Here is a 23,826-nt window from a genome sequence, read left to right as displayed (position 1 = left end):
GTGCCTGGTACGTACGACGACGTGGTGGGATCCTGAGGGGCGCACCCCTCACGATCACTCCTCAATACCTCGCCCCTCCGGTGTAACCCGAGGAGGTTGAAGGTATGGGAGAGGCAGACCTGACGCTCCCTCCTCGCTCGCTGGCAGAACCAGTGGGCTTGGAAGACTGCAGGCGATCGTCAACCCGCGGTGGCGATCGAGCTGCAGACCTAGTCGAGCCGTCTCGCTGTGGAGAACGGCTGGACCGAGAACAGCGGCCCCCGGTCTCGTGTGTCAGAGAGCTGGTGCTGGTCGCCGTACCCGATCGCTCTCTGTGAGAGTGACGGTCAGGCGACCGGCGAGCTCCACTGTCACGGTGAGACCGGTGCGTATCCTCACGGCGCGTCAGTTCGCTGGTACCAAGCCGTGGCTGGTGCCGGCGAACGGGGGGACCTCTTCCCAGCCTCAGCCCGTGGCCGGTCATGGACCGTCACGTTCCGCCCGGGTAGCCAGCTGCTCGCCGCGAGAGCGAGAGCTGGTCTGGTGAGAGTCGCGTGACGGCTGTCACCAGTCTTCCGCTCCGTGCGTGAACCTGACGCTGAGCGGACTCAGAGGTCTGGTTCCTGGCTGCACGGTCGCTGTTAGGCGACCGTACACTCACCGGTACCTCTCGCGAACGAGAGGCCGAGACGGATCCTGCTGCCGTGGGCCGAAACCGACTAACAGCAGGTGAGGAAGTCCGGTGTTAGCCGGCATCCTCCTGGTCCCCGTAGTCTTCTTCCTTGCGGAAGAAGAGACGGGTCCTGCCCCCGAAGGAGCAGGGTGACCAGCGGAAGAACCCCCCGTCTCACCAGAGCGAGACGGGCCCTTAGAAGTTCCCGAAGGAGACTTCTTGGGGGGGGGTGGGGGGGGGAGGCGACCTTCTTCTTCTTCGGCGGGGGAGCCTTAGAAGAAGAAGGGGAAGAGGCGGCAGACGACGACGACGACAAAGAAGACGATGAAGACGACGACGACACCTTCCTCCTCTTCTTCTTCATCAACCTCCTCAGGACCGACGTCAGATCTGTCATCCAGAGCGGAGCCGGGGCTGCTGTTGCCGAAGCAACAGGGCCCGGACGCACCTGTCCGAACAGATCATCATCGGGAGCAGCGGAGCCAGGAACAGGAACAACGTCAGCAGGTGCAGGCATCACAGGAACATCAGTAGAGACGGCAGGAGCAGGTACAGTAACGGCAGCAGTGGTCATCAACGTCACGTCCGTGAACGGCGGCTGGGCAGGTACGGCAGGTACGGCAGGCTGTGCAGGCTGTCCAGTTGGACGGACCAGCGGCACAGACATCCTTGGTACTGTGGGAGGTCCAGGGGCGAGCTCTTCGGGCACACGAAGTCCGGTCGCGGCAGCACGGCAACCCAGGTGGCGGCACACACTCCCCCGTGGTACGGCGACTGGACCCCTGCACCGATGTAGTAGGTGTTACAGAGACCGCGTGCGGGGTGTACACCAGAGGAGGTGAAGCGTAGCCAGGTGTTGTAAGGGTCGTGGTGGTGGTCGTAACCGTCGCATGGGTGACCGCCACGGAGCCAGCGAGATGGTAGAGCAGCCCCCTGGACACTCGGCACGCCCTGCAGCCCCAACGATGCCCACACCTGTCCGAGGTCGTCCTTCGCGGCAACCGCACTGAGGAAGCAAAAGTCGGGTGATTAGCAGGATCCTCTACCCGCTCGCGCCGAAGACTAACGGATAGAGGACCCAGAGTACAACTCGACGTCAGGGTATCTAGCGCCCTGCTCCACACTCGACAAGTCAGGTGAGGAGAGGACCTAGAGACCCCCCCAGAAGGGGAAGGCGCCAAACGTGGAAGCTGAGCGGGCGGCAGGAGAGAAGACGAAGTGTCCGTAACCAAAGGAGTAGCGGGGGGAGAGCTTTCCGACGACTCCTTTGCAGGCCTTCGCTTCTTCCTGCCCCCATACAAAGTCCACTGCGCCTCCGACCAATTATTACACACTTCACAGGGCTCGGCTCGGGTGCATTCGCGCCCCCGACACCGAGCGCAAATATGTGGGTCAATTTCCGGGAATGAGCGAACTTTCCGCATTTACGCCCTTCGGTACCCGGGCATAGTCGCCGTGGGGTAGCGAGGCGAGGAGATTCCATGATGACCAATAAATCAAATATTAAATGAAAAAAAGAGAAATGATTGTACTTACAATGATTCTTTCATACACAAACACAACCATATACTCAAGGAAAGCAAACGACGAGAAGCGGGCAGAGAGCGTCGAACACACACGTCTACTCGCTGTGAGGCCGAAAGCAAAAGTGGTTTGTTTACCTCCCAGTCGCGCGCGCGCGCCTGTCGGACAAGCAGTTAACTACCGAACCCCTTGTTCGAAAGCTTACGACCTATCCAGCTGCCGCTAGTACCTTCCTATTGTAAAAGGACCGAAGGTTTGTATGCCGTGTCGGAACAAAAGATGGCTCCATTGCCTGCATGAGTTAAACAATACTTGTGCAATAATGTTTTATAAAAATCTGCTCCCAGAAATATGACAAATTTTAAATTCATATCTATTTTTCATAGCTAACAAACCTTCGGTCTTGACAATAGGATAAACTTTCTGGTGTCAACAATGAAAAATTGTATATGCAAGAAATTTGTGGCATCTGGCATCTAAAGCATAGATAAGGTGGAAGTTGGTCAGCACCAATGCCTGCACTCCATAATGCATTTAGTCTTTTTTCAACCACCTTGGAGAGCAGGTGTTTGCTTTTGCTTTCCTCCTCCCAAGCCAGTTTTTTTCACTAAGCCTGTGATTCCTTTCCTTGTGTTTTTTGGGTGTGTGTGCATTTTGTGGTTCATTATGGATTCTTCCATACAACTTGCAGCAGGTGTCAGTCTAATTTTATTAATATAGTAGAACCTTGGTTTCTGTACGTAATCCATTCCAGAACATCTCACGAAGTCTGAAGCGTATGAAATCCAAAAAATAATTCTCATAATGTAGATCCAATTAATGCATTCCAGATACCTAAAAATATTTTACATACAGAAAAAAACAAGAAATAAATATAAATGACTAATGAAATGGATGAATAAACATTTAACATCACTCTTACCTGTATGGGAGACAGACAGGAGAGGATAGGGAGGAGAAGAGGTTACTGTTTGAAAGGAAAATCCCCTCCAGAAGGAATTCAGGTATCAAGGACCTATCTGGGGTTAATCCTCCGCTTTGATTTTTACTCGTACTATCTAGGGTTACTTTACCTCTGTTTTTTACTGGCACTAGGACAAACTTGAGAGTCGCTGGACCCCTGTTGCACAACAAAACTGTCCAGACATTTGTTTCTGGTATCTCTTTAAAATTTGCCTAAAGTGAAACATGACATTGTCATTAAACATGCTGGACACACAGATTGCATTTTTTGAGGGATGATAATTCACAAAGTTTTTTACATTACTCCACTTTGCAAACATGTCCCTTATCACTGAAGTAGGCACATTATGAATGCCCATTTGCTTTCTGAATTTTTCAAACCAACCTCTGCTGGCCTTAAATTCACTAACAGCAGCACTTGTTGTAAGCATTTTCTTACTGAGATTGGCATGCAACATCTTCCAACACCTTGCTACAAGTTCTTTCTTAAATTCTACAGTGTTTCTCGTCTTTTTTATGGGACTGGCACTTGGAACCTTCTTTGGCCCCATGATGGCTTATTTAGCAGTTGCACTTGAACAAAAAAGCACAAAAAACAACAAACACAAAAGTAGAATGGGTCACGAGAGAACATGGAAGGACCATTTCCGGATGTATAAAATCTGAGATATACAAAACCCAAGTCAATATTTCATCAGGAAAGGTTTATGAAAACTGACTCATACAAAACCCAGTGCATAAGAAATCCGAAGTTTTACTGTACTACTATAGACACTGCTACTTGTGCAGTGGAAGAACTTCTACAAGAAGAAGGAGCATCGTAGGAAGTCGACACATCCATCTTGGGAAGGATTCCCTTCTCCTCTAGTGGATGCTTTTGCTTCCCCTTCATCCAGACTTTTGCCTTCTGCTACCTCTTCCACTGATAACTTGTCCCTTTCTTTTTCTTCCATTGATTCGTCTTTGGAAGCATTGAGAGTTGCTCAGGATGATATTTTGTATGCTACCCCCTCTATCTCAGGGAGAGATGTGATTCCTTTTGGTAGAGAGGAAGTAGTGCCATCTTGTTCCTTTGTTTCGGGGTCCGATGCATGCAAGATGTCTGTGTGGGCCTCCTTAGGCCTACCCAAGGTTCCCTCCTTGGAAGGCCTATATATTGTCCCATTTCATGTCTGCATGCCTTCCAGTAGTAGCTCCCCTAGCAGTCCCCCCCCTCCCCCAAACCTCCACTATTTTGGGTCGTATGTGCTGCTGCCTAGCGGGACGCTTCATTAACTGTGCCTCATCCTGTGTCACCTTTTCCCGTGCCATCAGCAAGACCACCGACTTGGGCACAGTGTCCAATACACCCTGTGACGTCACTCCCAGGGTAGTCTTTGCCATGAAGTAACACTCTCCGCCTGTTGCTGTGACGTCACTTCCATCTACCACCATGACGTCACCTCCAAGTCAATCCATCAGAGGTTTTCATACAGGCTAAGCTGGACAAACTGGACTCTGTTATTCGAGAGAAGTATGGTAGTACCCCTAAGAGGAAACAATGTAGGTCTTCGCCTTCATCTTCGTCCTCCTCGTCATCTTCATCCTCTCCTGCCTCACCTTTGACTTCCCCTCCTCGGTCTTGTTTGTTTGTTTCTATGGTGTTTTTGCATTGCATGGAACCAGTAGTTATTCAGCAGTGGGACCAATGGCTTTAAGTGACTTCTGAACCACATCAAAAGTGAACTTCTATCACCAGAAATACACATCTCTCACACCTCAATGGAATGCCCGAGGTGGCAGACCAAGACGCTACTGATCACGCCACTGAGGCGAATTAGGCATTGGAGGATTGAGGACTTTGTCGCTTCTTCCTCTGGGAGCCTGAGAGCTCTGTCATCTTCTTCCTCTCACAGATGTAAGTCACCCCTTCATGCACAAGGTCCTCTCTCTCACGTCCGTGTTCCTTTTTAAGATGATCATCGCCCTTCTACCCCTCGGAAGTCTCTCGTGTGTTCTACACCTCCTCAACCTGTTTGAGTTTACCGTAAGGATGACAGGGCTCGCTCCGTTCAAGAAATCGAAGGTACAGTAGGGCCTCGATAATCACGGCGGATAGGGCTCAGAACCCCCCGTGATAAGTAAATACCCGTGTTATCCTGATACCACCCCTAAAAATTGCTTTAAACTGCCTACTTTAGTTCAAGCACCAAATATGTCTTCAACTATCACATTAAACTAAATTCAAGACAGTTTCAAAGTTATTCTTTCCTATCTTCAATTTCCCCTTCATCAGATCAGCAAACAAAAGTATATTACCTAACAATTCCTATCCATTTTCATGATTTGGCTGCTGCACCAAACTAAAAGTACATAGTATATCTATTTTGTGAATGAACATATTTATGATAAAAAAAACATGATTTACTGTAAAGATTACAGCACCCAACTATAATATTAAAGTATAAACAGCAAAATACAGCAATAAAAATCTAGTTTTGTCCTTTGGTTACGTTTAGAATCAGCTGATGGACGTTTATTACCGAAAGAATTATTTTGGAAAACAATTTAGTTGCCAAAAGAAATGCATTTATTAATGGAATTATTATTATCATTAACTTTGTACATAATAGTTTATGGTATTATGATTCAGTAATTCATATTTTGATTGAGAGAGAGAGAGACGAGAGAGAGCAGAGAGAAGAGAGAGAGAGAGATGGAGAGAGAGAGAGAGAGAGAGAGAGAGAGAGAGAGAGAGAGAGCAGCTTGGGATGAGAGTAAATCTGGCCTCACACTAGGCCTTTTTTTCTCGAGCAGCGAGCCGTTGCTGCCGAGAATCGAAAACCGGGAGATTTTAGCTTGAGATCTTTGCTTCCCGCCTTGTCGGGAAGCAGCAGCCACGAACCCCGAGCGACCGCGTAGTGTAAACAAACAAGATGGCTGCTTCTAACAGGACATGCTCAGGAACCATGTCTCTTCCCACACAAAGACATCGGGATGTGTGGACGTCCTTTGCTCTCCATGGATTGTTAGAAAAAGTAAGAGAGTTCCGAGTGTTGTGGGATCACACGGATGAACTTTTTAAGAAAACTACGCTTAAAAAGTACAAATTGGAGGATGTTTACTCTTTCCTACTGCTCCTCGAAACCACGAGATCCTAGTGTGACGATACAACACTTTTGCTCGCGAGCATCGGCTGGATGCTGGCCAAAACCGCGAGCTAGAAATGACTAGTGTGAGGCCAGCTTAACTGTTGAATAGCTTGAGAGACCAGCTTAGGACGAGCGTACTGATACTAGCTTAGCTCGAGAAATACATAATGAAATCTGTATTTGAAATATTTTTAGGGTGATAAGAAATGAAACATGGATAGTGATAAGATATTCTCTTGTATACTGTTATAATGTGATAATCATAGAGTCAACCATAAAAGTTGTATTGAAGCAGTTTCGTAAATCACAGAAAGAATAAAAGACCTTTTTGTTCTTTTCTTACGATAATAATGATCAGTATATAGTTTTTTCTGCAAGTGATAAAAGAGAGAGAGAGAGAGAGAGAGAGAGAGAGAGAGAGAGAGAGAGAGAGAGAGAGAGAGAGAGAGAGAGGCTTGGGATGAGAGTAACTGTTGAATAGCTTGAGAGACCAGCTTAGGACGAGCGTACTGTTATTAGTTTAGCTCGAGAAATACATAATGAAATTTGTATTTGAAATATTTTTATGGTGATAAGAAATGAAACATGGATAGTGATAAGATATTCTATTGTATACTGTTATAATGTGATAATCATTGAGTCAACTATAAAAGTTGTATTGAAGCAGTTTCGTAAATCACAGAAAGAATAAAAGACCTTTTTGTTCTTTTCTTACGATAATAATAGATCAGTATTATAGTTTTTTCTGCAATTGATAAAAGAAAGAGAGAGAGAGAGAGAGAGAGAGAGAGAGAGAGAGAGAGAGAGAGAGAGAGAGAGAGAGAGGCTTGGGATGAGAGTAACTGTTGAATAGCTTGAGAGACCAGCTTAAGGACGAGCGTACTGTTACTAGTTTTAGCTCGAGAAAAACACATAATGAAATTTGTATTTGAAATATTTTTATGGTGATAAGAAATGAAAACATGGATAGTATAAGATATTTCTCTTGTATACTGTTATAATGTGATAATCATTGAGTCAACTATAAAAGTTGTATTGAAGCAATTTCGTAAATCACAGGAAGAATAAAAGACCTTTTTGTTCTTTTATTACGATAATAATAGATCAGTATTATAGTTTTTTCTGCAAGTGATAAAAGAGAGAGAGAGAGAAATTTGCTATTTACATTCATAGTATTTGAACATTTGTAAATGAGTGTATCCTAAAAATCATTTAGTTATGAAAATAAGAAGAAAACACAGTAATTAGTGAATCTTGCTCTATGATAAAATTCACGATTTTGTTAATTTTCCGGGATATACGTAGTATTTGGGCTCCACAAAAAAGTAAGTGATTTATGACAGAATTTAGAGGATACTACGTAAAAATAAAAACACATCGGTAGTTTGTTGAACGGTGTAACCACTATCATATTTGTGTACGAACGAGACTAGGTTTGTGATGTCACGGTGGTCATACGTATTTTTTCGTGAATGAATATACATTTATGATTAAAAAAAATAGTTACTGTACTGCTTAGAGTACCATACTGTAATATTAATGTAATCACATCAAACTAAAGTAATCGTTGCATGCTGTAAAAATATAAAGTGTATTTTTGTCTTTTGAAAAATGCATTCCCAAGGAATTATTCCTTGAAGAAGCTTTTTATTATGAAGATATGCCAATAATATATAAGATATGCGTTTTATTATGAATATAATTATGACAATAATACATAAGATAAAATGGTTTTATTACGTTTAAGCTTCGCCGCCGATCGCAAACAACAATACGATAATCTATGACAATTATCGTTTGTATGACTGCCGTGTTTGATTACGTTATACCAAAACAATAAAGAAGTTCGAATTCAAAATTAATGTTTTCCTAAATGTTATTACTACTGTAATTACAATACGTAATACTATTAACGTTTCTAAAAGGTTACGAATGACAAAGGTGCTGTTAAGTGTAACTCAATGTTTACATTTCTGCTGGCCGCTCAACTACAAGTTGATGTTAATGATGTGGGATTATTCCATGAATAGGCTACATATTATGAAGACATGCCAATAATATATAAGGTGAGAATGGTTTATTACCTTTAATGTCAGTTAATATTTAATATCATAATGTGAATCTGTTCATGCATTTGTTGGTTATCAGAACCGGACGAGGCTTAGCCTACCAGGGATTCATACCAGTGATAGGTATAGACTGAGAAGTGGTCCAAGGAAAACCCGTGATTAACTGAATCCGTGATTGCTGATCCGTGACTAAGCGAGGCCCCACTGTAATGGTTTCCTCAGGTTAGAAGTCCTGTTGCTTCAAGACCTTCTTCTCCTCATTTCAAGTCTCATTCACCTGCTAAGTCCAGGATCTCTTTGCCTGTTGCTCACGTCTATGGATGTTTCAAGTGATGGCTGCAATGTTGATGACGGATGTGTCCCTCACGGCGGATGTGCTTCTACAGCTATTCATGGTTCTGAGAGGTCGTCTTTCTCCAGTTTCCAAGACACCAAGGCATTCCTTGTCTCATTCTCCTTGGAAGTACTACGTTTGTCGTTCACCTTCCAAAGTCAGTGGTCGTGACTCATCAAGGTGGAGGTATCATGCCTCTGCTTGTCTTTCTCCCATATGGTATCACATACATAGTTTGTTGTCACGCACGACTCTTCTCAGGCAGAGACGGACGCACATACTTATTCCTTCGTTCATGGACAGACTTTTTGGAGGGGAAGAGATGACATTTGTCCTTCATCAAGAAGCTCTCCAATGGCCAGAGGAAGTGATAGGGATAGTGATAGGGATTTTTCTCTTCTACTTCAAGACTTCGGACTTCAATGCAGGATACAGAGGATTGGGGGAGTCAGGAGTTTCTTTCTTCCTTCATGGAGGTTATTATCTCATTCATAGTACAATAATCTTCTAAGAGAACCGAGACTCCATCTTCTATACCCCTACAAGCACAGAGGCCTTGCTTGGACCAAAGATGCCATGTTCAGGGCAAGCTAACTCGATTTTGCAGCATGTGAATTCTTTGGTTTCAGGACGGGAAAATGTCAATGAGGATGTGATTCATCTGAAACTTGGATTGACCCAGGATCAAAGTTAGGGCTGAGAACCCTTTGTTACCTTGTTAACCTCTCAAGAAGTTTCTACTTTGGAGTCGACTGCCTCTTCTGCCTTTCAGTGTCTCATGGCTGAAATGCAAGAGGATCTGTCAGTGCCCCTTCTTTCATCAGGTTACTTCAATCTGGTGCAAAGGCCACTTCATACCTGGGTCATCTTAGTGTTAATTTGTAGGCTAATTTGCTCCTAATTAGAAGGGACACAGCCCTTATGCTGTGGATATGGCTTGTCCAGCAAGAGGTCACTAAACTGTCAGCTCAGTCTTGCCCACTAGCTCCAGGACAGAGTAGGCATCTCCTGCCAGAAAGACTACAAAGTCATCAACTTTGACTGGGGCTCCTCAGCCAGCACCTAATCCAAAGAAGCAGCCAAAGTAGCACCCCTTTCAGTCTCATTCTTCAAAACCAGGGACTGGGGCTAGAGGTAGGACAGGTTGTTGATAGAGATGGTGCCACTCACCGCCGCCTGTTGCCACCGAGCAGAATCCTGGGTAATAGATGTCCTTCAGGTAGGGTACATCTACTTTCATTCAGCTTCCCTCCTCTCTCAGATCATCCTTTCCTGCACTTGATGTACACCCAAGGCTCTCCAAAGCACTTAGCTCTCCAAAGCACTTAGCTCTCCAGGAGGAAGTGACGAAGGTGATGGACAAGGGTGCAGTGGAAATGGTAGATTGTCCTCTGGGGTTCTACAGTTGAATCTTCTTAGTGCCAAAGGCCACTGGCGATTGGAGGCTGGTGATAAACCTTTCAACATTGAACCACTTCATCAAGAAGACAAGGTTCAGGATGGAGACACCCTGGACTGTCTTGGCAGCCATGGGGGAGAAAAACTTTGCTGTCTATAGACTTGAAGGATGCCTACTTCCAGATTCCTATCCACCCTTCTATCCAGGAGATTCCTCTGCTTCAGTCTTGGGGAGCAGGTCTTCCAGTTCAAGGTCCTTTGCTTTGGCTTGACAACAGCTCCGTAAGCGTTCACAAGCGTCTTTACACTAGTGTCGATGTGGGCTCATGCTCAGCGGATTCGCCTGTTGAGATATCTCGACAATTAGCTGGTCTTGGCAAGTTCCTAGGACAAACTGGTTCGGGATAGGGACCATCTTCTCCAGTTTTGTCAGAGCCTAGGCATCGTGATAAATCTGGAGAAGTCTAATCTACTTCCCAGCCAGAGGATTCTTTATCTGGGAATGGTGATCAATACAGCATCGTTGAGGATTTTTCCATCGGACCAGAGGTTAGAGAAATTCATGGATGTGGTTCACTCCTTATTTTTGAGGGGGGAGCAACCAGCTCACCAGTGGCAAGTTCTTCTAGGTCTCTGTCTTCTCTCAAGAAGCTGGTCCCTTATGGGCATCTTCACATTCAATCCATGCAGCAGAGACTGGAGTTTTGTTTTGGTCCCCGGCAGGAGATTTCTCTCAGCTCCAGGTCCCTCTGTCAGCAGAGGTAAGTAGCGACCTTCTGTGGTGGTTGGATGACCTGAACCTGACAGTGGAAGCTCCTCTTCATTCATCCCCTCCGGATCTGCTCCTGTTCTCGGATGCTTCCTCCGAAGGTTGGGGTGCTCATCTCGAAGAGCTCCTGACCTCAAAGGTGTGGAGCTCTCAGGACAAACAACTGCACATCAATGTGTTGAAGTTTAAAGCAGCTTTCCTGGGTCTTCAGAGGTTTCAAGAGAGGTGGTGAGTCACTGTTGTCCAGATGTCAGACAACACCACAGTGATAACATATGTAAACAGGAGGATGGAAGGTGACTTGCCAACTTTGCGCATTGACAGTCAAATTACATCAGTGGGCAATCGACAAGTTGGTGGAGCTCATGGCCAGGTACATTCCAGGCAAGAGGAATGTGATGGCTGACAAGCTAAGTCATCAGAGTCAAGTTCTAGGTACAGAGTGGTCTCTGCATCAGGACATAGCAAACAGGCTTATTCCATCTATAAGAAAGACCCATGTTAGATCTCTCTAATTCATGCTTCAACAGGAAGCTAGAGGTTCACTGTTCAGTGTTATGTAAGTGCAGGGCAGCAATAGGTCATTTAAATAGTTGACCCAGCTAAGACAATAGCTAAAATCTGGATAAATGTTAAACAAAGGTTAAACTACCCTGTATTGGCTAAACACCTATTTCCATTCAATATCTTCAAAAGTACTCTACAAATGCATTGGCATGAAAATGTCCATTACAGCATTATTTCTTACATGACCTCACCACAATAAGTCTCCCCCAAGATCCTCAAAGCCCAAAAGTATAGCAGAAGCTATAACACATTTTATTCAATTGGGTTTTATGCCACTGAGTATTTCCATGTACAGTGGTACCTCGAGATACGAAATTAATCCGTTCCGAGGCGGCCTTCGTATTATGAGTTTTTCGTATCTTGGAACACATTTTACATGTAAAATGGCTAATCCGTTCCAAGCCCTCCAAAAACACCCCAGTAAATTATATTTCCAGGCCTAAAACACATGTTCTAGGGTTACAACGCCGATCCGACGGAAGAAATATGACTCCAAAAATGACAATTTGTCCAAAATTGCATTTTTCCTAACTATACAAACCTGAGGTCCTTTTACAATAGGAAGGTAACTAGCGGCAGCTGGGACGGTTCGTAAGCTTCGAACAAGGGGAGAACGGTAGTTAACTGCTTGTCCGATCGTGCGCGCGCCCGCGCGCCCGAGAGGTGAAGAATCACTTTTGCTTTCGGCCCATGCAAAAAGTTGCAGAGTGAGGGGTGGCATGAGGTGGGACTATATGTAAAGGACCTCAGGTTTGTATAGTTAGGAAAAAGGGGGAAAAAAATGCAATTTTCGACAAATTGTCATTTGTTCCGATACGTAATACAAACCCTCGGTCCTTTAACAATAGGAAGGACTCACTTCTTGGTGGGAGGGAATCTGAGTTTTCTTTTTGGTGAAAACAGAGACGGTGTTCGTTCCAACCCTGGAGTGCCTCCCTGGTCGTAAGAGCAAGGGAGGGATCCAAACCTCTGTCCGATTGATCGGGGTGTGCACCGCAGGATCAATGGTCAGACCTCGGGGCCAAGTACTAAGAGAGAGGCAAGCGTATCTCTTCGTACCAGCAAGCAAGAACTTGTTCCTGTTTGCAAGAGACAATCATAAAATGATGGGTTTGTCTCAATTTGGCATCCACTTCCTCCCCCTTGTTGGAGGAAGGAAGTGGTGGATATTTACTCCTATCCCTACTGAAAGGGATAGGATGGTCTCTATTGAGTAGCTCACCTGCATCTCGTCCTTACCCAGCCAGGGTGACGACCGTGTCCTCTACCCAAAGGTAGAGGGAAGAAAAAGATGGGAAGAGGAGCCAGTCACACTCTCATTCCTCATCCATTCTTACGGTCACACCAGGACTCGATGCTGTTCAGCCTGCGAGGGTCTGGGTTAACTACACAACGTGTTGAGCAACCACCACAGTTTCCTAAGGAAAAAGATCCAAGGAACTGTGGGCAATATCCTGAAGGTAGAAGGAGGTGCATGCGGTCCGGTTGGACCAGGCGCCTGCCTTCATTACCTGCGCCACGGAGAAGTTCTTGCGGAACGCGAGAGAATGATGAAGAGGCGTCCACACTCATCCTGGGTGTCGAGTTTCTTCAGACAGCTCCGTCGCACCTTCACAGGACAAAGCAGCATAGCCTTCGTATCGGAGGCGGTGAAGTCCATTAGGGAGGGTATTGTGAAGGACTCGAACCAATCGTCAGTTACCGAAGGGTTCTGAGTCTTCGCTACGAAGATCGGTACGAAATCGAGCGTCACAAATCCCCATCCCTTTGTGCTTGACTTCTCAAGAGAAGTCATGCAGTTACCTAAGACGAAAAGAAGGGAATAGTCGTATGACCTATCCCTCTTCTCGACTTTGGTTATGTACAGTACTCATACTGACAAGCTATTAAGACGAAGTAATGATTGCTCTGGAACAACCGAACTAAGTCCACAGCATAGTTCGTAACTGACTCGGGCGCTCTGACAGCTGCCGACTGACTGGTTCGGAATCAGTAGAGGCAAGTTGTCCAAAGCAATCCGGGTAAGTCACGTGACCTTCGCCCTTTAAAGAGTTATGCTGAGAGACCAAACAAATAAAATATTTGTTAGTCACCGATGCCGGACGGCGCGGCGATGATTCTCTTAATGCATAAGCTCAAAAGGCGAAAGTCAATTGCCTTCAAAAGACCGAGGTCCTGATGGCAAGAAAATCTCATAGACGTTGAATCTCAGCTTAAGGAGAAACAACACTATGTGACGTTGAAGACGAAGGTAGGCAATGAATGCAACCTACGTCTTCCAGCTGAATCGAGAGAAGGAATCTCAAGATTCTAAACCTGTGCTTACAAATGACTGAAAACGCTAACCGCCATTTCATTGCTGTTCGTTGTGCAATGAAAGCGGGGCGTTATTCAGTAATGAAACACAGGGGAGAGCCGCTGAAGAAGGCTGCTCATGGGCTGAACGTTTGGAAGTAGAGCTGGCAGGGTGTGGGAGTAGGCGATGTCTTTCAATACATCTGCTAATCCGGGGTGAACAATGAACAATTGTACACCTCCGAATACAAGATATTTTGAGGACAAACTCAGATTCCGCAAAAAATCATTCGCATTATCGGGATACGATGCAGCAAGAGACTATTACAGAATTCTGTTACCGTGCGGTAAACAGAAAGATGAGAGTCGAATAGATATCTCTGTTTAAAATTCTCGCAATACCGAAGACGATGAATACTAGCGTTTCTCAGCAGTAGATGGTCATTCATGTATGCGAGAATCCCCGTTAATCAGAGACTTAAGTCCGTGATTGTTGGGCAGAGATACGGTTGTTATTCAATCAAAAACAGGGTGAGAAAGACATAACCAAGCGTCTATCTCACAGCGGCAGCTGATACTGAAATGCCTCGGGCAATTCAATACGCAGTAGCTGTCGCTGACTCGTCATCCTGAGTTGCCAAGTAATCCTTTCCACGAAGGAATGCGTTCGGCTAGAACCACCGAGCATAAAAAAGATATGCTCGGAGCAATTATATTTAAGCGAAACGAATTTCGGTAAATATAAAAGCTTAAATGGTGTTGTTGTGACAACACCATAAGTATATAAAATTGAAACTGGAAACTCCTGGGAGGTTGCAGGCAACCCGGGTTGCAGTTCAATTAGAATACTTTCGTCTAAGTCGCAATCCGTAAAATAACCAGGATATGCGCCTACCCCTCGGACCATTCAACTGCCTAAGCAGAATCATGTCGCGAGGTTAATATACGTAGTATATTTGTAGGATTCTGAACAACGATCTCCATCCTAAATTCTTTCCTTCAAGAAAACAAAATAAGGATTGGAGATCGACCACCTTCGTTCTCTATTAAAGAGAGTGAAGGAGAAGTCTTCCTCGAAGGGAAAGCTTCAATGGTGAACAGAATACTAAGACGATAGTTCAAGCCAAACTGGATATTCCCAGTCCGTTCTTCTCTTATTCCAGGTTGGTTCGCCTACTGTGAGGATAGTCTTCTTTCAGCAGCAGTCTTCTTCCTAATGCTAGAAAATTAAATTTCCAGGAATTCGAGCATAGGCGAGGTTCCCGATTATCGTGTAACATATCGGGGATTCTCGTCTCGCTCACTTTGGACCGTGGTCTCGCCTAAGTGTTTGGAGATCGTAAGAAACTCTAACACTCTGAATGCGCTAGAAATTCCGTAGAATTCTAAGCAGTCTGCGAAACCCCCACCGAATTCGTCAAACGATATCGGCTGGTGGTCCTCTCGATTCCCGTAGAAATCGAGAATGGGGCAGGATCCCTCCTCAACGACCGGGGCTTACGTCAGGTAGACCCGAAGGTCCCCCCTGGTAGCGCAGTCCCCAACGTGGGATCCTACAGAGAAATCTCTGTAGGATCCTTCCCCTTTCCCTCGTAGCCGTAAGGAGAGAGGGAATGGGGGAGGAATTGGATACTCGCTCGCCTCCCCAGTGGAACTAGCAGTTGGAGAAGAGTAGGAGCAGCCATCGCCTTGCGGCGATGGCCTCTCAGAGTCTGGGAAAACGTATCGTCAGGAGAAAACGTTTTCCCGAGGAGGGTTACGAACTCTCACTGTAGGTAAGGGTCTGCCGCCACTGTGAACGTCGTCTGGGTGGGGCTGATCGACACCTGACAGGAGAGCCGATACCGTCCTCCGACTCATTCCAGTCCTCGTCGAGGTCGAAACCTCTCAGGAGGACCGAAGGAGTATTAAATACGGTGTCCGAAGACACGTAGAAACGCCGCTGTCGCAGTAGAGGAGGTGGAAGTAGCTTGATCGACCGGCCAGAACTGAGAGAGCCTTCTTGTCCGGAGACGAGAGACTCTGGTTCAAGACAGAATCGGCAAGCTCCGATCGCGGCATACCACCGTCGGTTTGGGTTCCCTCTCGGGCCCCAAAACGACGAGCAGAGACATGGGCTCTGCTGGTGGGAGCGGCGATCCTTCCCCCCGGTCGTTGTGCTGACGAATCAGTGCAATACCTGGGTAAAGTTACTCTGAATCTCGGAGTTACAGCGTCTTGAGGAGTAGGACCGTCCAGTCCCTCCAACAAGAGCAGCTCCCAGGACCCTCCTCCTTCAGAAGAAGGACCAGCAACAGATCCCTGACGGTTGCCTCCAATCACTTGCGCGTACGTCCTGGTTGTCCTAAGACCAACCTGGCACGTGCGGCGTCGTGACGGGATCGTGAGCGGCGCATCTCTCACGATCACTCCTATATACCTCGCTCTTCCTGGCGTTACGCGAGGAAGTTGAAGGTATCGGAGAGACAGAACTGACGCTACCCACTCTCCCCCTGACGGTCGCCTCCAATCACTTGCGCGTACGTCCTGGTTGGTCCTAAGACCATACGTGGCACGTGCGGCGTCGTGACGGGATCGTGAGCGGCGCACTCTCACGATCACTCCTAGCTAACCTCGCTCTTCCGGTGTAGCCCGAGGAAGTTGAAGGTAGTGGAGAGACAGACCTGACGCTCCCCCCCCCGACCCCCCGTCGCTGGCAGGACCAGCGTACGTGGGGGGCTGCAGCCGATCACCAACCCGCGGTGGGGATCGATCTGCAGGCCTGTGGCCGTGCCGCTCACCTGTGCGAGCGGCTCGACTGAGCACGTCGACCCCGGTCCCGTGCGTCAGACGAGCTGCTGCTGGTCACCGTATCCGCCCGGTCCCTGTGGGAGCGGCGGTCAGGTGACCTGCAGAGCTCGCTTTCGCCGTGAGACGGTGATGCGCTCCTCGCGGCACTCAAACCGCTGGTACCAGCGGAGGGCTGGTACCGTCCGGTCGAGGGGACCTGGGGGACCTCTTCCCAGCCTCCACCCGTGGCCGGTCAGAGACCGTCACGTCCACCCGCCGAGGTACCCGGCTTGGTCGCCTGTCGAGAGCGGCCTGCTGGCCTGGCGGAGAGTCACCTGAGCGGCTCTTCGACAGTTCGTTCTGCTCCGTGCCTCGGTCATGACGCTGAGCGAACTCAGGCGTCTTAACTTTGGCTGCACGGTCACCCGAAGGAGATCGTACACTCGGAACTTCTCGCGGACGAGAAACCGAGCCGGTACCTGGCTTAGCAGCAGAGCTGCCAAGACCAGGCTAGGGTGTACCAGCGGTAGCCAGCACCCACCCTTGGTCCCCTCCCCGTCTTCTTCTTCTTCTCAGAAGGGGAGACGGGCCCCGTTCCCGAAGGAACAGGAGGACCAGCAGAAGAACCCCCCCGTCACACCGGAATGTGACGAGCCCTTCGAAGTTCCCGAAGGAGTCTTCTTAGGGGGAATAACAAAACCCGGTTACCAGCTGGTCGCTGCGAGAGCGGCCGCTGGCCTGGCGAGAGTCACCTGAGCGGTTCTCGCCAGCCTTCTGCTCCGTGCCGTGGTCTTGGCGCCGAGCGAACTCTGGCGCCGAAACTTTGGCTGCACGGTCTCCCGAGGGAGAGCGTACACTCGGGATCTCCCGCGAACGAGAGAGACCGAGCCGGAACCTGGCGTAGCGGCATCGCCGCTAGCACCAGGCGAGGAAGTACCAGAGCTAACCGATACTCCTCTGGTCCCCGTCTATCTCTTCCTTACGGAAAGGGAGACGGGCCCCGCTCCCGAAGGAGCAGGAGGACCAGCAGAAGGACCCCCCGTCCCACCTCGGTGGGACGGGCCCTTAGAAGTTCCCGAAGAGATTCTTATTCAGGGGGGGAGGCAGCCTTCTTCTTCTTCGGCTTATGGGTTCCTTAGAAGTCGAAGGGGAAGAGGCAGCAACAGACGAAGACGAAGATGACACCTTCCTCTTCTTCGTCAGCTCACGCAGGACAGTCGTCAGGTCCTCCATCCAGGCCAGAGTCGGGCCTATTGCCGAGCAACACGGCCCCGACTGCACCTGTCCGGAAGGACCTGGGACTGGGGAAGACACACCATGGGCAGGACCAGCATGGACAGGCGCAGGAACCAGGAGCGACAGGAACAGCAACCAGCTCAGGAGCGGCAGGAACAGCGGCAGCGGTAAACACAGAAGGAGGGAACAGCCAAGCCAGTAGCGGGAACCACATCAGCGACAGGTACGGCAGGCCCAGCCATCGCCTCGTAGAATCATCGGCAGCCAGCGTGGTACTGGCGGTCGGTCCAGGGGCGAGCTGCTGGAACAGCGGAAGTCTGGGGCAGGCAACACGAAGAAAACACAGGCGGCGGCGGCATACCCCTCCTCGGTACGGCGGCGACCGGCCCTAGAAGCGGCAGACGGCGTCACCGACACAGCATGGGGGAGTGTAGACAGCGGGGGGAACAGCAGCATAAGCGGCGCCGTGAGGTTGTAGTGGAGACCACTCCAAGGTCACCGCCCCAGACCTCGCTAGACTCTGCAAGCAGATCGTGGATGCTAGGCACGCCCTGCAGCCGCAGTGGTCCATACCTGTCAAGGTCGTCTCCCACGGATTGTAGCACCTTGCCGTAGCACAGACAGATTAGTAAGAGGGGTTCCCTCGCGCACGGGGGGGGAGACATGCCCCACCGCCCCCCCCGCGGAAGGAAGACCCCAAAAACAAAATACGAGGAAGCTGAGCGGGGGGCAGGAAAGAAGACGAAGAATCGGATACCAAGGGAGTCGCGGGAGAGCTTTCCGACGACTTCCTGGCAGGACCTTCGCTTACCCCCACCCCGCCCACAGCAGGTGAAAAGTAATATGAAAATGAAACAGAATACTGCACTTGGCGATTCACTTCATAGAAACTTAAAGAGGGAAAAATCAATTCCCGGTAAGAGCGGAAACTTGATCCATAATAATATGATGCTATCATAAATATATATGAAAATGAACAATACTGCACTTGCTATTTTCACTTTCACAGCAATAAATCGTAAGGATTAATTCCCGGGTAAGAGCGGAAATTGATCCAAAATTAAATTTGATGCAATTAATAAATGAAAAGAAAACTGCATTGCGAATCCACTTTCATTGCATTCTATTCATACAAAATAAGAGGCTCTTGCCGAGCGCAATCAAGCTCTCGGCAACGAACGCACAGGGCAAAAATATAATGAAAAAGTGTACTTACATCTTTCAATTACACACTTTCGCCCAAAATACATGACTCGGCGCGAGTGCGCCCGCCCTCGGCACCGAGACATAATTCAAGGGTTCAATTCATGAAAAGAGCGGAAATCGCCGTCTCTACGGCGATAGTTCCATGTTGATTCATAATTAAGTAATGAAAATGAAAACAGTGTACTTACAGTTTCATTTTCAAGTCAAACCAAACCATTAGTAAAAAACACAATATAAACAAAGCATACGACGATGAGCGGGCAGAGAGCGATGACGAACACGTCCTTCACACCCGCGGCCGAAAGCAAAAGTGATTCTTCACCTCTCGGGCGCGCGCGGGCGCGCGCACGATCGGACAAGCAGTTAACTACCGTTCTCCCCTTGTTCGAAGCTTACGACCGTCCCTGCTGCCGCTAGGTTACCTTCCTTTCCTATTGTTAAAGGGACCGAAAGGGTTTGTATTACGTATCGGAACAAACTGTACATACTTGAGTAATATTCAACTGCATGTAATGTTCAACCCCATTTTTACTGCATATATTAGGACTTTAGCATATGTCCCTTAGCAATAAGCCTAGCCTATGTTAGCGGTTGCTACTGTAGCCTAGTCTATGATTCTGACATCTAAACCTAAGAGCTAAAAGCTTAGAATATGCCAATAAAATGTATAAATAATCAGTATGTACTCATTTCAAATAATTATTAATTAATCATTAACTATAATACACAAACAAACAAAAAACAAACCTTCCAATAGATTGTTTACATTCAGCTCTTACCCGTCTTACGAGTATCGAACGAGCGCCAAGCAATCATTTTTCCTAGCACACAGTAAGCCATAAATTGTCATTAGTATCTCTCTTCAACTAATGAAACTACCAAACAGTATAATAACCATTCATTTCTATTCTTTATTCTATCTTTACCTAATGGAGATACCGAGTTACTGACAACTATAATGAAACATACGTATACGTAACGTAATAATAAAACAGAAGAAGAATTCTAAAAAATACGTATTTGTTGGCAGTCTGATTTATTTTATATTTTATGATATCTAATTCACAATTTTTTTATTTAATGTATTGCATGTACTCATTTCAAATAATTATTAAGTAACCATTAACTATAATAAAAAAAAAAAAAAAAAGCTTCCAAACGTCTGTTTACATCCAGCACTTACGAGTATCGAACGATTGACAAGCAATCACTTTACACAGTAAGCCATAAATTTTCATTATCTCTATTCAACTACTGAAACTACCAAACAGTATAATAACCATTCATTTCTATTCTATCTTTACCTAATGTTTTTTATTTTTTATTAAATTTATTGCATGAATGTTTTTCAATTTACAGCATCCTTTTACCAATAGAATACTTAAAGCACAAGGGGTAGATGCTGACCAATAGGAGAGCAGGACCTTATGGGGTGACTAGCATCAGGAACCAATGGGAGAGTGGGAGGATGGTGGCAAGTTTACTCAGTTGGCGGCGCGGGAGTTTTAAAATTGTTCTCGTGGTCCGGGCGAGTCTCGGGACTTTACAGCAACAACCTTTCGTATCTTGAAAACTTTTCGTATGTATTTCGTATCTCGAGTTTTTCGTAAGTAGAGCCTTTCGTATCTCAAGGTACTACTGTACTGTAAATATCATTTTAACATCAAAGAATACAGCCATAGTTGTCATTCTACTTTCACAGCCATAGAAACATAGTCTTCTAAGTATGTTAATTATTCTAACTTTGATATTTTAAGACCCAGACTACGATAGAATTTTAATTTTGAACCTTGCAAAAAAAATCATGCGAGTTTTGCACTGACCATTTTTTCAAGTACTTTACAGTTAAAGAAATACATCTAGTGTTTATACAAAGCAGCTGAAGAGTTTTATTTTTGAAGTGAAGGGTATATGTCCTTAATAAAGAGTACATTTCAGAAAGCGTCAAGTCCTACAGCAAGGATTATACATTACCCGTGACAACTGGGAGTGTAAAATGTCATTAAATATCCATGTATTAACTTGGCTGTGGTCTATTTTTAACAAAAATTTTGAGCATTTCTGATTGGTGACTTCTTTTTAATTACGATGGCCAGTGGTGATTACAGTTTATAGGGATTGATCACATCTAATTTGTAACTATCAGACTGGCTCTCTCATTTACTTTGTCATTTATTCAAAATAGTTTTGAAAAAGTTAGCTACTTTCTAGTACATCTACAGTACAGTACATGAGATTGCTCAGTAAGCTGACTGCTTCTTTAGCTGCATCAATGTTATCTCCATTGCCTTTAGAACATTGCAGAAATTAAATACTCCAGGAGGGAGAAACTGCAAGCAGGAGGGAGAAACTGCAAGTTTACTATGAAAACATATAACCGACACTAAATGTTGTGTATACACAAAATTTTGTAAAAGCATCTGTGGAACTCACTGAATCACCATTTAGACTGTCAAGTTTGACAGAAGTAGCAAAGAAAATATCCCTTTCAGCAAAGAACAACTCTGATGTTCCCTTTAATACCAACGAACTACAATTATACTTACAATCAGGCCTGTATCCTGTTGAACCTGGACGCCTTTTGACAAGTAAGGAAGCAACTCTGATAGTTTTTGGTTCATTTTCTTTTAGTATGGATAACAACTTTTCCATCGTTCGGCCAGTATCTATAATGTCTTCAACTACCAAAACATTTTGACCTTTGAGTCCTTTCAAGTTATCCCCACCTATGACTTGGATATCACCAGTAGATGATTCATTCTGTGAATAAATTGAGATAAAGCTTTTCATAAAATGCAGCTTTACATATTTTTACATATTCTAACACTGCATACTGTACAGTACTTAAAACATCACATAATGATACATAAAAAGAAATGTAATTAAAAACAAAAATCACTCAGCTATACATATCATGCGGCAGTTATAAAATCATGTGAAAAGAAACCCCACTGACAACTGTAAGCCTAAATGTCAACAAATATTCATAATGGAAGACATAATTAAAAAATTGCTCTAAACTCCAAAATTAACTAAGTGGTGAGTATTGGAATTTTTAGCATAGTATCTGCTATTAACTTTTTACTGCTACACTGGCTGGTGGGGAGATCTCTTTACTACAAGATTTCTTTACGAATTAAAGTATATTTTCCAAAAAAAAATAACTTACCTCATAGCTTTTCAGCCTGATGAAATCCACATTTACTGGCACAGAAACAGATCCATGATAACGATTTAGGGTTGTGATTTTATCCAAAAGGTCGGTACAGAAACGATAGCCACCCTTCAGAACACAAACAGTTGTCAAAGGCTCATCTTTAACATCTTGGAAAATATCACGAGCTAGTCTTTCAATTCTGTCGAAAAATAAACTTTGCTGAAAAACCAGGAAAATAATTCTTATTCAGTTACCAAGATAAGTTTGATAATTTGGCCCTCAAATATTTCAACAAGAACTGATGTGCAGCAAAGTTTTTAAACTAGAAATTTCAAGATTCTATTTCAATATACAGTAATACCTTGGGTTACGAATTTAATCCGTTCCAGAACCTGCTTCGTAACCTAAAAAATTCGTAACCCAAATGGATTTTCCCATAAGAATGTTATAAAAAGCAAATAATGCGTTCCACCCGACCATGAATAACCATTTCAATTCATATTTTTCCATTTATTTTTGTTCACTAAGGTTGAAAATTCGTGTAGGAATTACATAAAATTATAAAATTGAAGAATGAAATTAAATATAAACACTAGATTTAATATGCATGCACAGTAAAACCTGAACTTTACCTTTGGCGAGTGTGGCTGCTGGCTTGACGGAGACGGGAGGAGGGGAAGGGTGAGGAGGAGAGGGTTAGGGCTTGGGGGGGAAATCTCCCTCCGTGAACACTTCTGGAAGACTTTCTGGTTCTTTCTCTAGAGAGCACCGTTCACTATGATCACTAATTTTACGCTTACGCAACACTATGTTGTCTTTCACAATTTTGAAAAAATATTTTTCTATGAGCAAATTTTCTACATCGTCGAGAATATAAGGCCGTTGTTTCGTCAATACTGTGACACCTTTTGATGCTTTACTGGCTTTAATTTCTTCCTTTTTCTTCAAAATAGTGCAGATCGTGATTGCGATCCGCTTGAAGAATGCTGCAATGTCTTTCACGGGACCTCGCCTTTATCATGCATTTGGATAATTTCCTTCTTCATTTCGACTGTAATCATCTCCTTCTTTCTTATGCTTTCCTTCTTGCTGCTTGCCTTCGTCATCTTGGGAGCCATTGTCTTTAGTATTTGGGTAATAGTAATGTATAAGCACTATTACGGAAACACAACACGTGCGCAAATCACTAAGCAAATTTGAGAGCGTATCACGGACAGATGCGTTCAATCTTACCGCCAGCGAGATATTGAAAGAGTTATGGTTTTAAAAACGGGTCAATGGATGCGTAGGAGGAAGTCACGTGACCCTCGTTAAGTTTTGGCCGAAAAAAAATGCGTTCGCAGATCCACGCTCATCCGATGTAAACAAAGCAGGCGTTAAGTTTTGGCCGAAAAAATGCGTTCGCAGATCCCACGCTCATCGATGCGCATACGAGTAAACAAATCAGGCGGCCTCCCATGATGGAAATTCGCGCATTCGTATTCCAAGCGAAATTCGTATTCCAGAATGAGGTCGTCACTTCGTAAGTTAAAAAATTCGTATACTAATCGGTTCGTAACCCAAAGTATTACTGTATGTAGGTAAATTTACAAAACTAACCTGTCTTGAATAATACCAGAGGGTATGAGTATGTTTTCAAGGTCCTCTTCATAATGTTTTGGGACACAAAAATTGGATAGGGCATATCCAATGTAATTATCAGATATCTGAAAAATTGCAATAATTACTACAGTATATATGCATGCAAAAAACATAA

The 23,826-nt window shown here is 45.6% G+C and overlaps 1 protein-coding gene across 1 annotated transcript in view; it reads right to left on the bottom strand.

Moving 5' to 3' along the window:
* LOC135223701 (hypoxanthine-guanine phosphoribosyltransferase-like) overlaps window positions 1-23,826 on the bottom strand; it is a 47,394-nt gene that overhangs the window by 12,217 nt on the left and 11,351 nt on the right. The window contains exons 2-4 of the mRNA XM_064262422.1: window positions 23,670-23,776; window positions 22,083-22,269; window positions 21,460-21,673 (exon numbers count right to left, since the gene is read on the bottom strand). Coding sequence (XP_064118492.1) covers window positions 21,460-21,673; window positions 22,083-22,269; window positions 23,670-23,776 — 508 coding nt within the window. The remainder of the gene's footprint in view (window positions 1-21,459; window positions 21,674-22,082; window positions 22,270-23,669; window positions 23,777-23,826) is intronic.

Source organism: Macrobrachium nipponense, chromosome 10, assembly GCF_015104395.2.
Source record: "Macrobrachium nipponense isolate FS-2020 chromosome 10, ASM1510439v2, whole genome shotgun sequence".
NCBI classification, from domain to species: Eukaryota; Metazoa; Arthropoda; class Malacostraca; order Decapoda; family Palaemonidae; genus Macrobrachium; species Macrobrachium nipponense.
Note: the sequence above shows the minus strand (reverse complement) of the source record. Positions and strands in the feature narration are given on the sequence as shown.